We start from the raw sequence: 15158 nt of genomic DNA on the forward strand, positions 1-15158 counted from the left end.
AATAGATGAAGACCGTGGATTCAATTAGAAAATTAGACGAAATGGATAAGGCAACTTCATTTCGAGAGCAATTGGTAGAAATTTAAATTAGGAATTTTAGAGATTGATTACGATGTCTTCATGACTTCACTTTAGTACCTATGTTAAGAGTGTTATGGATGTCAGTGTTGGTTGCCATTAATTCAATGTAGAATATGTATTGGGCGAAGTTTTTATTTAGCAGTGGACGTCTTACGATTGATAATGAATAAAATTTTTTTTAAACACACATGTCATCTGCCCATAATTGGCTCTTCTCGAATGGAGACGGTTAAAACATTAAGTCTTGGACTACCAATAGAAAACTGTTGAAGGCAAATCCTCCGCTAACGTCTGTCACCGGTGACCACCGCGGCGTTCAATGTGTTAATCACGCGCGACATAGCTCGCTGTGATCGCAGCGGTAAGTCCCTTCTTTGAGGAGTGGCTTGAGAGGTGCCACGGCATTCTCAGCCCAGGTTTCCTCACAATTTTCTTTGTTTATTCATCCTTCACCGCCTGTCAGTGTCAATAATATAAGTAAGTACATAGAACTCGGAAAAAGTCAAATTAGTACTTGCCAATGGTAGGTTCCAAACCTGCGCCCTCTTGATGAAAAACGGGCGTCTTAAACTCTACTACTAACTCTCCTCTCCGGGCCACCACGACATTATCTGTTTTTCAGTTTCTAAGAATTATACAGTCCACTGCAAACTACCTGAAATTCATTATAATTTCAAGAAATACTAATGATTCAGATGAAAGGAGTTGTCCAGTTATACATATAGCTCCGTACGTATTGTTGGCCTTCTCAGAATTTTAAGAAGGGTTAATTAAAAGATGAGCTTAAGGGGTCAGAATTTTTAACTTTTTGTTGTACCGTTGAAATATTTTATGTAAGATAGGATGAAGAATTTAAAATTATGAAGCTTAGGGCTTAGTACGAATTTGTTTAACGTTTAACAAAATCGAAACGAGAATGCGTTCGTTGCTCTGACTGGTTGGTTCATTTACGCTGGCCAATCAGTACCCATAGTACAAGTTTGCTTTACGTTGAACGAAAACGAAACGAGAGCGCGTCAGGTACTCTGATTGGTTGGTTCATTTGAGCCGGCCAATCAGAGGACCGAACCAAACTCAAGGAACAGAGCGTCGAACGCGCGAGTTTGACATGACTAAATATACTTTTGCACCTACGTTAGCGCATAAGACACTCTATGAATTAAATTAAAACTAAAATTAAATCTTTCTATATAATTAATAGCAAAACCAGGTACCTACCAACTGTTCAAACACATCACCGGTCACCGACCCCTTCACAACTAAATCCAACCAAAATCGAAATCAAAATCCGATAATTGACGTTTCAAATTGTGTCTATTCAAAGTCAAACGACATCGGTTACAAAGCGTTGCCCCTTAAAAGTTAAATGGTACTTTTCACTTTTGATTAAACTAAACAAAGCCTGATTGCGGGCCTCGTTAATTTGAGTTCTCGCCCATCGAAATTATAATAGTCTATTCAGATGAGATCTTATCGACAACACTTGGTATCTGATGGCCAATTCCAGCGTCGGGTTAACACTTAATCTCAGTAATAAGTGAACATAAGAAACAGTTTTATAATGGATTATGAAGTTTAACATTCATTTTCTTAAATGATTGGACTTAGGAGTTGGTTAAACAGTGTTTGTTTTTAAATTGTCTTGAAATCCAATTAAATAACGATACTAAAAAAGTTTGTTCTGATATTGAAAAAAGTCGTGTCTTAAAATGACATAATTTTGGATTTAAATTAGATATTTCAAAATTAGGAATATGACTAGCAATATTTAACTCGCATTACCAACCTGCATTGAGCAAATGTGGTGATTAATGCACAAACCTTCTCCGTGTGAGAAGATGCCTTTGGTCAGCAGTGGCCACTTATAGGCTGATGATGGTGATGATGAATATTTAACTCAAATAAGACTATGTTATATACATATTACAAGGGCTGACAACATTTTGATAAAAAGTGAATATCGTCTTGTAAACAAAAATCATTATTAAAAACACAAAATCAAATTTTACTAACCCCATGATCTCCTTTTGTTACAGAACGCCTAAATGTGCTTTACGAACGCAACTGGACGAGGCTGGTGCACGAGCAGCTGCGCAAGTTCGAGTCGTCCATAGTCGCGGCTGCGAGGCAGTCTCCGGAGACGCAGCCACCAGAACTAGCCATGGACTCCAAGTGGACCTTCTCTGGATCTTTGATATATTGTATCACACTTATTACTACTATAGGTGAGTCATATTGAGTATTGGGTATCAGTTATTTGTGAAATTATTAATAGTATTTTAAAAATAAGGCTTTAGTTGGGTTTAGTTTAAAAATATATTGGAATGTATTTGTGTAAGTAAATTGTAATTTGCTACTTAACCTTTTCTGGATTTGCTTGCTCCGTACACCTACTCCTGGTTTGTCTCTGCATCATCCAAAGGTTTGGCTGGTAGAAAATGCCTACGGTATTAAGCCCACCTTGTGTACAAATATAATTTGTGTATAAAGAATTAAATAAATAATCAACCAGATCTAAATTGAGCATTTTAAAAGTAATATTTTATATTACGTCAAATTTTCAAAAGGTAGATTTGATCCGACCATGATTTTAAAGCCAACGATAAATGTTATCTATCCATTTAGCATTTCTTTCTTTTAATTTAACTCTTTATACTAGGTTACGGTAACGTCTCACCAAGAACAGCTGCTGGTCGAGCGGCAACGGTAGCCTATGCAGCAGCTGGAGTGCCACTTACCTTGGCATGTTTGGCGGGACTGGGGGCATCCTTGGCACGACTGGCACGACTGGCGTGGCTGAGGGCAACTAAGAGGAAAGTGCCTAATACATGGAGGAAGGATGGAGAGGTGAGGTCATTTTACACTATCACTCATACCTAATTATACATAAATATAGTTACTGCCTTTTATTTTTCAATGCACTATCTAATTTTTATATTCTCTATACACCAGCTGTGTTCAAAATTTCACACGAACCATTGGCATTTAAAAAATACTGATACAACACATGTCCGTATTGTAACAAAAAATGTTCATATCATCTGTACTGATAGTTTTCCACAAGAGTGGATTTTGCACACCCTTGACACGTGAAATGAAAATCGCAGCTTAAAAGGTTTAAACTTACCAAAAAGCTGTCTGGAAGCTGTAAAATATGCAATCCTTTAGTCCGCTCTTAAAACACCCGTGCGTGAGACTAAAGTATCTATCTGTGTCTTTCGATAAAATGTATCTATGTCATCACTACTTAGCTTCACCCTGTATTGAAACAATGTAGTAAAGTCATTAATGTAGAGGACAGCTAATCACAACGACTATGTAGTTGGCTTAATCACTGCGCAATGAGTACTTTATTACAGGGCCGGTGTGTAATTACATACACACGCAAACCTGTGAAATACAGACAAAATAGGTGATTAAAGTGTCTAGTGAAACTGTGAATATATAACATAAAATAGGAACCAAATATCTAAGTAGGTATATAGACTTGAATATTATTAAATAACAGAGCAATAAATATTACGCACACGAAACTCCATAGCAACTTGAAATCTGAAATCAAGATATACCGTCCTCCTACGTATATCATCTTACCTATTTGCATTAACATAACTACCTCAGATAGAATAATATATTTGTCAAATTCACTGTCTCATTTCCATATACTGGGTGTATTGCAATACAAACATGCTCATCAAATTTAATATACTATATCGCACACCCAGTACTATATTGGCATATTTACGGTTATCATAGTTTACCTGACTTGTTTAGATTTTAGTTTACTAACCAATGAACCGGTGTTTTACGTGCGTGAAGGGGGAAACTACAATAATGGTATAATGACACTTACGACCTCTCTCGATTAATATGGAAATAAATAGATTAATATGCACCTTTAAACAAGTAAACCATATTATAAAGTCATTTTCGCATTTTTAGCAGATGTGCCAATATATTACTAGGTGAGCGATATGTGCTCATAACAATATTTTGATCATAATTGAATACGAAGGAAGAAGTGATTGGCAAAAGTTCACACATACGTAAATACCGGTCTTATAACTAGATGTTCAATAATCCAATAATCCTTTTTCTTCTCTCAGCCTGAAAACTATCTCCAGCTCCACGAACAGCAGCGCCTGCTTCCTCAGCCAGCAGAACATAACCAGTACACATCATTTCCACCAAGAAGCCACCGGTCTCCTGGTACAGTGAAGGCCAGGGCTGGAGACAGAGGACAGTATTCCCAGGTCTTTGAGAGAGCTCCAGCGAGTCCACGAGCTGCCACGCTGGGTCGCGTAAAGCGTAGTGCCTTGCCTGATGGTGAGTATACATTAGATAGAATAGTAGATGAAATACAGCATGTAATAGATACAATAGTAGGAATACATTCGATATTTTCCTAATAGACATAATAACTAATAGTGACAGAAAATTTTGGTAATAATGTTTTTTCAGTACCTAATTGAGAACCTTCAGGATTATTCGGTACCAAAACATTAATTGAAATAAAAAACAAATAATTTCTTTTCACTATTTATGTTTTAAGTTTAAGTCTAAAGTAAGTGTATCACAAAAAATCTTTACTACATTCATTAATTTTATCCCCAGAACCACACTCATCAACGTCTCTCCAGACTCAGACGCTAGATCGGAAGAAGACCATGGGCAGTACAAAATGTCTCGCCACAGTCCATGGTCCCGGTCGAGGCAGGGGGCGGACCACCGTGCAAAGACCAAGGGGAGCCGTCATTGAACAGCTGATCGCTGAAGAGTGTGGGGAACTGCAGATGAACAGGAGTCAAGATGATTTGGACGACTCCGAGGATCCTGATGAGGCGTAAGTGTCCATCAATAGAAAACAGAGACTTTTTAATTATAAGAAAATAATTATTATTTTGTCGGCTTAATCACGTACTTCTCTCGCCGATTGTCGCGCTGCTACTGTAGCAGCGCGACAATCGCCGCGGAGTGTCAGAACTCTTAAATATGAGTCTCTAGCATGGCTTGAAACTAGTCGAGCTCCTCGTTCAAAACATTACGTGAGTAGGCCGATAACATAATAATCAATTTATCGAAAATACTCAGAATAGAAATAAAACCACCGACGTAAACCCGCTAGGTAGTCCGCAGCTCCGGATCAGCTGGGCCCCATCTGTAGGTGTAAGTGTCTACCAGCAATAGAAATAGATAAGATATTTTTTAACTATTACTCAGAATAGAAATTAAACCAATTCTAAATAAAGCAACATGTTAGCAATTTTTAAAATTCATTTCGTTATTTTAGCTTAAAAATAACAGTCGATGTTATATTTTTTTCAAATTCGAGACAAATAGAACTTCAAATTCAAAATAAACGTTTTTAATAAAACCGACGGTATTAGTTTTTGCGACTGAATTTAGAATGTTTGTTTACATTTTCGGTTCACACGTTTGAATTTGTTCACAGGATATGTCCACACGACACCCCGTCACGAGTGCCTTTGATATGGAATGAGGAGAGTCATAAGATGAAGAGTTGTAACGTGCCGAGCAGTAGTGCATCCACCAGCGTGCAGCACCACATCCACCACGGCATTGAGCACTGTCACATCCCAGTAGGAATAGTCTTATTCCTTCTCCTTGCCTACATCTGTGTTGGAGCCGCCATCTTCTCTGCTTGGGAGAACTGGAGCTTCCTTGACGCTGCATACTTCTGCTTCATAGCCCTAGCAACAATAGGTTTCGGAGATTTTGTCCCCACCAGCTTTCTAACAACTAAACACAGCACAGAACACACGAAGAGCGAGTACGTTCAAATGATCGCGTGTTGTGCCTACCTGGTTTTTGGTCTGATATTAATAGCCATGTCGTTTAGCCTTCTACAAGATGAAGTAGTTGCTCGATGTTCGCAATTAGCTAATAGTTTAGGGCTCTCGCGTCAATGACAGTACGAGAAGAGTGATTGTAGTTCAACAGACAATCACTTGAGAATGTTATGATCGTTATTGTAAGCAATTAATTTGGGGTCCACTTCATTTAATTTCTTCATTGGATCCATTTATGTATGTATTGTAATTTGTAACCCATGTTATCACTATATCGTAAATAAAAATTATTTTCTCATTGTCTACACACAATTGTATTGATAATTTTAATAAAGAACTAAATTTGAAATGAAAAAAAAAGAAACTTTTTACGGAATTTGTACTCGAAAAGAAAGTGGTTTGTGATGTAAATAATGTATAAAACTATTTATAAAAGCAAGGCTGAAATTGTAATGAAACAATAAAATTGTGTTGAACTAAAGCTCGTTTCATTTTTCTCGTAATTTATTTTGAAATGAAACGTTTGATTCGAAATGAACGCTTTATTTCAGAATATAAATATTGACACTGCCGACAAGAACTTAACAATGCAATTTAAAATCACGTAGATTATAAAATTATTCTCGAAATGACGTGACCAGCTGGTATGTCTTCGGTCAAAAGAAAATCATTGCCCAATGACAGTGGCATCACTGTCATTGGGGAACGTTCCTAGATGACTGGCCGCATTGCCACGTCATCGACTGGCGACGACGACGAGTACTTCGACGCCTAAAGGAGAGTATTTTTTTCTTTATTTTAGTTTTGAGTTATACATAGTAAGTTGTACATATTTATTTATTTCTTTAAATCTGTATACAGCACGCCATTTTTTCAAAATCAACTATTATAATGGAACATGTAGATTATACGAAGCGAGTATTCCCACCACAAGGGGTTAAAGCAATTCTGGGCACATTACATGAGTTAAACTGGACGACTAAATTCCCCGATTCTGGTTCGCGTAAAATTCTCCCTTGTGGAATTACGTGCGGTTTGATACGGGACAAGAGTCCTTGAATTACGTCCAGTATCGTCCTTATATGGACGATAAAGTTGGACGGAATTTAAATAATATATGTATTTTTTACTGGACATCCCATGTTTGATGAATAAAGCCTTTATTTTGGGGATGAATCAAGAATTTTAAGTCAGAAATTCTGGACAGTTAAATTATAAAAAATCCAATAGCTGCTAAAACTGCACATTAATTTTTATGTAATATTTGTAACGCAATATTTTAAGAAAATTTAATTGTAAGACAGGACATCCATTGCCATAAAAATAAAGTTTTGGGAGAGCCATGCTTCAGCATGAATGGGCCGGTTTGACAGGAATGATACCACGACCTCACAGAAAAACGACGTGGCTCAACACTTGCGTTGTGTGAGTAGAGTTACCGGAGGCCCAATTAACCCCCTTTCCAATCTTCCCAAACTCCGATTACCTAACAACCCTTAAATTCTTAACCCCCAAAAGGCCGGCAATGCACTTGTGATACTTTTGGTGTTTCGAGTGTCCATGGGCGGTGGCGATTGGTCACCATCAGGTGATCCGTCTGCTCGTTTACTGGCTTATGCCAAGGAGGATAAAATTTAGCTAGTATACGCAACTAAACTAAAAGTTTACCACGAAGTATCCAAATATGATTACTCCTCCCAAAATGCCCGTTTTACGAACATTATAAGCCTTTAAAAACAAACTACAAAACCAGCACTTTACGTACAAAACAAAACATATAAACATATACATGGGCAGTAACCATTAGGGGTCTAGCCACAGCCATTAGAGGTCTCGTTTTCACTTCACATTACTATTACGTGACAGTTTTGTTTACAGGATAATTCTGCTGAACGAAACATCGCTTCAATGGTAGACACACGGTAGCAAAATGTACCAATGATTAGTAACGAGCGAATTACTTGTGGATACGTGTCAAGTCATTATTGAGTAGGATATAAATGTAGGTACTGACTCCGTCGAAAGGTATTTACTCAATGGAAAGGTTTTGTGTCATTATCCTGCGATTTAAAAGTGATTTTTTTGTAGCTGGACTACATTTAATTCTCCTGGTGTTTTTATCCGTCCGTCCACTTGAATCCATCCATTGCTAATACGTCTTACCTGTAATTGGTGGAGATAATTGTAAGCCCTCATGCGTAGAGAAACACCGTGGACAAGCAATGCGGTGGCTGGGCAATCGGCTATCGCATAACGTGTCGTGGGTTTGATTCAAGTACAAAACGACTCTTTGTGTGATCCAATACTTTTTGCGGGTCTAGGCGTGATGTGTAAGTGAACATTTATTTGTAAACGCAGGTCACGTGTGAGGCGACGTTTTATAAAAAATTAAATACTAAATCATATTTAACGTTCATATGAAACCAAAACAAAACAAATATTTCTCTTAGTTACCAACTATTCACTTCTTTAAGAAAGAACTCAATGAACGACCAATAAAACAACAATACAACAATGGCAGCCAGCGAATTTCGAATGCAGACGAATGAATAAAACAGCGCCCTCCGACGTCACTCCAATCGCCTTGAACTTTTGCGCAAACTAGTTTGGAAATTCGTAAATATTACTACCCTACGTCCTACCTGTTCGCTGTTTCCTTCGCCTCTAAGGCGACTTAATAAAACTTTTGATGCAACCTCCAGTGGCTGGAACTTCGCTGAGAAAATATTGCGAAGCTTTAAAAGACAACAATGTGTGGTTAGTTTAAATTGAATTGGTTCCTATGTGTCTTGGATAGTGTAGTGAAAAGATTTTTGTGAAATTCTAGATGTATTTTAGAAATCGTACCCAGAATTTTTTGTTGATTTTATTATAATACAAGAGTAATAAAATTCTGACTCTGATGTTGGTACTCGAAGAATTTGATCTAAGTAATCCCTTACTATCTGAATTAGAAATAATACATAAGAGTTGGAATTAATAATAACTTTATTGATAATTTATCTTTAATTCATAGAATTATGGAAAACTTAAACCTATTCACTACTATACCGCAAACAGGTGATGTTAAAAACAAATTTTATTAAAAAAAAAACTTCATGTTTATTTAATGCAATAATAGTAAAGTTATAATCATCTGCTTAAGGCTGATGTTCATTTATTAATATGAAAACTAAAACGATTAAAACTATAAAAACAAAAATCAAAATTGTAGTATTTTTCGGTTCCGTTTACACCCTCTACGTAATACAGCAAAATTTAATACTACATAAATATTTCCTAGGCCATAAATTATCGTTAATAAAGGCAGAGTATTCTGAAGAAGATTAATTAAAGTCTTGGCTAATCAAATCGCGGGTGACGGCAGTCACACAAAAGATTTGCGGGCGCCACTCTGACCTGAGTTAGCTTTTCACTCTAATCTATTTTTCCCTTACAACTGACATTTTTATTCTTCAACTACAAAGACCTTCGTTTATAATTAATTTGTTAAACACAATAATGAAGAATTCGTAAAGTTTTAGTTATTATTCGTCCTAAAAAGATTTATTACTTATTATTTTGCTTGAGCAATTCTAGGCACGTAGTTTTTGTAGACAGATATTTTCATCACGATTGGTCTTTTTTGTTTAACCTAATTTTTATGATTTGTTACATAAAATATGTTTGAAGATAACTTCATCCTCCACAGCTTAGTTAATATTATTTCAAAGATGAATCAAGCATAAGTAGGTGTGTCAATTCACATGCTTCGGCACGAATGGGCTGTTTCGACCCAATCTTCACCCAGTAACCTTTAAATTCCTATTCCTATTCCTATTCCTAAACCCCAAAAGGCCGACAACGCACTTGTAACGCCTCTGGTGTTTCGGGTGTCCAAGGGCGACGGCGATTGCTTTCCATCAGGTGATCCGTCTGCTCGTTTACCGGCTTATACCATAAAAATAATTTTAAGACACAGAACATAATAACAAGTCAAACACACAAACTGGCAATTCTCATCCAAATATCGAATCGAAGTCGGATAAAAAATCAGATGAGAAGTAAATAATATTCATCATATTTTTCCCACAGCCACAGTAGTTTAATACTCCCAAAACCCAATTATACTTGACGGACCCGAAAATCAAACTCAAGAGACAGTCTTTTATGTTACTGAATAAATTTTACCCACACTTCAGAACTCCACTAAAAGCTGTCCTGATATTCAAATTAAATCAAAAGATAATCCTAAAATAGGGACAAACGAGTTGATATTATAAATACAGGAAGATAACAAATATCTCTTTGGAGACCTAAAATTATAAAATGATCAATTTAAATTATTTAGCCAGACTGAACGGGAGCACTTTTGTGACGTGTTCAGAATAGAAAATTAATTATTATCTAGAATTTTCGGGCAAAATATTTGCCTATTTATCGATAGGGATTGGCTAACGAATAGTGGTATCGATATATTTTGAAAGTGATTTTGTATCGTGTGGTTTGCTTTTATTTAATCGATGACTAGTTGTAATCATTCTCAATGTTATAGTAACAGATACACAACAAAGTGAGTGATATATTATATCACTCACACAAAAATATAACTATATATATACACATTGTTTATATTATAAGTTTTATAAGTTTCGACACATACTAAATTAATTATTATGTTTTTCGGCTTATACACGTAACTATTTGATGAGGAACGCATGTGTCACGGATTAGTGCTCATGAGTATGAACCTCTAGCATGGCTTGAAACTAGTCGAGTTCCGGGGCAAATATTTACGTGACAAAGCTGAAAAACATAATCATTTATACATATAGTTGTACACAGTCTTACAAAGTAACTAATTTAATCAAAGACATGAAAATCAATACAGCTTCATTAATTGTACTTATTCAACATGGGCATAGGTATAACAAACAAAATTAATATAGCAAAATAAATATGAATTGCAAAGTAATTGAATTAAAAATATCGATACTTTGATTTTAATATCGATACAATCGAATCCCATTACTATTGCTATTAATAAACTATAAATTGTCGGTATCGCGATTGACATGATTACCAAATAGATATTATTTGAATACGTAATGGTTTAGTAGACTTTTGGGATTAAGGAATATTAATAACAAGACATAATTGGTTTTGGAGTATAAGGGTGCTTTTCTACCAAAGATCTGATATGTAACAATGCTACGAAGATGTAATAGCTGTAAAACTATGCCACCGTTTACACTGATACTGAACTGTGAAGCTGTGCAAGTAAGATGTGCTATGAAAATGCACCGCCTCAAAGTAGCTGTGCCGTGAAGATGCGCAGCTCAAGTATCAACAGTAGCGCAGCCATCCATAGCACACATTCATAGCACACATCTATCGCACGCATCTATAGCACGCATCTTTCCATATAAAAAACATAGCTTAGCCGAGTCTGTTTCCACCATGCTAATCTATGTGTACCAACGACTATGATGCACTGTAACATAGCACATCTTTGGTGGAAAAGCTTCTTAATCGTCGTAGATTGAGCGATATGAGGATTACTTGGAAATTATTGAGACGTATCATGAAATGAGGTATTTAGGATTCCAAGAATTAGGTTTGATTTGTTAAATCTAAGGCTAGATATTAACGTTATTTGCTTTGATATGGATATTATGATTAATTTATCAATATAGGTAAAGTTCTATTTATCAATTACCTTAATATTACATGACGATAAAATCACGAAGCCAAATTGGTGACACCCAAACGGTAGACTTTATTATGTAATGTACATTTCTTATTTTACTATAAAAAGGTAGTATAGTTATGAACTGAAATCAAACTAAAAATTTTCGTATAACGTAAAAAAAGTTTAAGTCTTTGACTGCCAATAGATAACTGTTAAAGGCAAATCTTCCGCTAACATCGGTCACCGGTGACCACCACGGCGTTCAATGTGTTAAAGAAAAATGTAGTGTATAAGTATATATGTTGAACAGTGAGACGACCTATCTAACGAAAGTAAAATACCATGACGAACCAACATCGAGTACAATAAGTAACTACAAGAGCATAAAACAAATTCTATTCACTCACAAAATACCAGTTTCAATTTCGTAATTGTATAAGATGACACATTGAATGTTTCCCTTTAACAGTTAGATCAAATAACCGGTTCGATGCTCGGGGCAAAGCTTTTAGAGCCAAGTGCTATGTAAATTACCTTGAACACTCATAGATATAAACACGAGTCTAATTGCCAATACTGTTGGTACCGACCGTTTAATTCCAATCTGGAAATTGTTGAAAGCATCCGCAGTAATAATGATAAATTCAAATAGCTAATATTGTTTGTTTGTTTATTTATTTGATTAAGAATGAAATAAAGAGAGGTGATTTGTTCTTTGTTTGTGCTTTTTTATTAATGCGTTGTTTTGTTTAAAGCTTGAATTTTATAGATACATTTTTGTTATAAAGTCAAAGGCCAAAAAATTCTTATGTGTTTTAGGTAAAATTGGGAAAATTCGAATTAATTTTAGTGCTTTTATTAACCTCCTATTCTATAAAAAATGTTTATTTTGAGAAAGTACGTATTAATAAATAACAATAAATCTTTATTCCTGACTAACTATACCCGCAACTTCGTACGCGTAGTAACGTTTTCCTGCGTAAATCTCGATCCCGTAGGAATTTTGATGTAAAAACTTATTTTGTAGGCTATAACCTACTCTTTTACGAAAGTTAGATTAATACCTACGTAACCTAAACCCAATTTAAGTGAAAATTCATATTAACAATGGCCAATATAAGTACGACTACATATGTCTTACCTAAGCGACAAAATATTACAAAACTAATTAATTTAAGTTCTCCTTTTTATCATCGATTAAATAAGAAGTAATAAAATGTTATAAAGACTAAAGCAAAAAAAACAGGTTTTATCTGTCCTTTTCTTAACTTTTTTAGCCCGTGACCTTTTCAACAGAAATAGTCCGATTAAAAACACATCCTTTCTTGCATTGTTTCTTGTTTACAATGAAAGACATCTTCGCTTAAAGAGATCGATGGTTCGGCATCTTCATTTGTCTTACTCTGTGTAGACGCGAAGCAACAAAAACATTGATCGATGCCCTCGTTTTTATAAAAACACCTGTTTTACCCTGTTTATTGGTTGTTATTTTCGAAGTTCTATTTTTCGAACCCGTTTTTTTTTTCGAACATCAATCTTGGTTTGAGATCGGCCGTCAAATTAGCTAGCGAGACTGGACGCGCACGGACGGAATTTTAAATTATGTTCGGTATTAGCTTTAATATTTTTTGGTGTGTTTTTTTAATTAAATTGTTTTTGTTTTGTGTAAAAATTTTAGTAAATTTTAAAGTTACTCTTACAAGTTGTTATAAGGTAGTCAGTTTAGTGGAAATAATGTATTTTTTTGTTCATGCCCAAGGTTAAAGTCTCGTTAAGAAGTTACTTTAAAATATCGTTTTATTTTCAATTATTTGCTGTGCAGATGTTGTGTAATTGTCTATATTTCACTCAATAAAATACATCCAACAGAAAAACATAATTATTTAATTACCTCCAAGGTAATATAGACCGGATTAGCGATTTATAGAAGAAGGGCCAAATTAAAAGTACCTTTAACTGACGAGCATGCGTGAAGAGACTGATGACTGTTGATGAAGCGAAAGAGGTATGAAAGATTCGTAGCAATTGGCGGTCCGTTGTCTCCCATGGGAAGCAGGCATAAAGTAATGTATGTTAACTAATTGAACGCCGTGGTGGGCACCGGTGACCGACATTAGCGGAGAATTTGCCTTCAACAATTTTCTATTGGCAGTCAAAGACTTAATTACCTTTGATAGTGGTAACATCCTGAAAATAATAATATACATCATTCAAATACTACAAAAATATTTGTTATTATGATATCTGTTATTATCATAACGGATATTTTTCAACGATACAAAGCTAGACTTCTCAATAAGAGCTCAATTCCATTTGTATGACAAAAGGTCGACAATAGTCCGCAATTTCCTTACACTAATCGGATTTCGAGATTGATTCAAATATGTCTGCCATAATCCTTTGGGACTACACCCCTAATACGTTTGAGTTTATTACTAACGCTTACTGATAGAGGTAAAGAGGACTTTTTCCTCTTTTGAAGGTTTTATATACAGTGTGTGTTAGAAATATGAAATATTACGTTTAGTATGCAAAAGAATTTAATAGAGCATGCATGAAAAGACTGATGACTGTTGATGAAGCGAAAGAGGTGTGTGAGATTTGTCGTAGTAATTGGCGGTCCATTGGCTCTGCCTACTCCTATGGGAGAGAGGCGTGAATTTATGTATGTATGAATGTAGTATTGAATTGATGTAACAAATCTATTCCGGTGGTCATGAATTAGATACGTATGTGTAACGGTTTAAAAATATTTTGATTTAAATAAAACTACTAATGAAATTATTCCCGTGATAAAATATTTAGAGGGCAGGGCTTACTTACTACTTCAGTCAGTATAGACGTTAAGCTGCATAATTATGTAGATTACGATTGTTGTTAAACTGAAGATATCATTAGTACATATAGCTTATCCAGACAGGTAAGCTTTCGATAGCAAACTACTTCAAATTTTAAATTACGCTTAAGAATATTTTTTAACTTAAAAAATCCTAGTATTTTAGACATTTTAGGACAAGTTGAAGTCTAAAAGACTTCAACTTCAACTGATGACGATCATAATAATATTACCTTATATTTATAACACACCCTGTATGTTCTATGTATGGTTTCTATGCAAGGAAATGTCTTGCTAACGTTTTAATCATAGTTGGAAGGGATTGCTATATTTGTATGTCGTGTGTTGGCCTTTCTCTATGTACTTAGTACATTTCTTACGTTAAAATCCCTTATATATTTTTGTTAGTCAGTTGCTTTTATAGGTCACTAGCTTCTGCCTTCTGTGGGATAGAAAGTATCCTATCACCCAAGTCAGCTCATAATCTGTGCAGTAGTTGCAGCGTTATTGACGAAAAAATTTCAGACAAACAAACTTTCACAGACTTTTCATTCAAATAGGACTGAGGAAGTGACATTTTTTTTGTAATTTTAACATTTAGTACAATTATTGGTTTGAAATGCGTCAACAACGTAAGCTTGTTTGTGTTTTGATTTTGAATATTTATGTAAATAAGTGCTCTTTACCTCTGATTTACCTAAACTGTCATAATTGTTAAAATAAAAGTCTAAAGATTGGTTTTATTTAAATTATTTTGTTT

The 15158-nt window shown here is 35.2% G+C and overlaps 1 protein-coding gene across 1 annotated transcript in view; it reads left to right on the top strand.

Moving 5' to 3' along the window:
- Positions 1 to 6372, top strand: part of LOC118269456 (uncharacterized) — a 219648-nt gene extending 213276 nt beyond the window's left edge. The window contains exons 3-7 of the mRNA XM_050703117.1: positions 2118 to 2306; positions 2741 to 2928; positions 4188 to 4407; positions 4696 to 4924; positions 5534 to 6372. Of these exons, the coding sequence (XP_050559074.1) occupies positions 2118 to 2306; positions 2741 to 2928; positions 4188 to 4407; positions 4696 to 4924; positions 5534 to 6011 (1304 nt within the window). The 3' untranslated portion in view covers positions 6012 to 6372. The remainder of the gene's footprint in view (positions 1 to 2117; positions 2307 to 2740; positions 2929 to 4187; positions 4408 to 4695; positions 4925 to 5533) is intronic.
- Positions 6373 to 15158: the final 8786 nt, after the last annotated feature.

The sequence above is a fragment of the Spodoptera frugiperda genome, chromosome 2 (assembly GCF_023101765.2).
Source record: "Spodoptera frugiperda isolate SF20-4 chromosome 2, AGI-APGP_CSIRO_Sfru_2.0, whole genome shotgun sequence".
Classification (NCBI taxonomy): Eukaryota; Metazoa; Arthropoda; class Insecta; order Lepidoptera; family Noctuidae; genus Spodoptera; species Spodoptera frugiperda.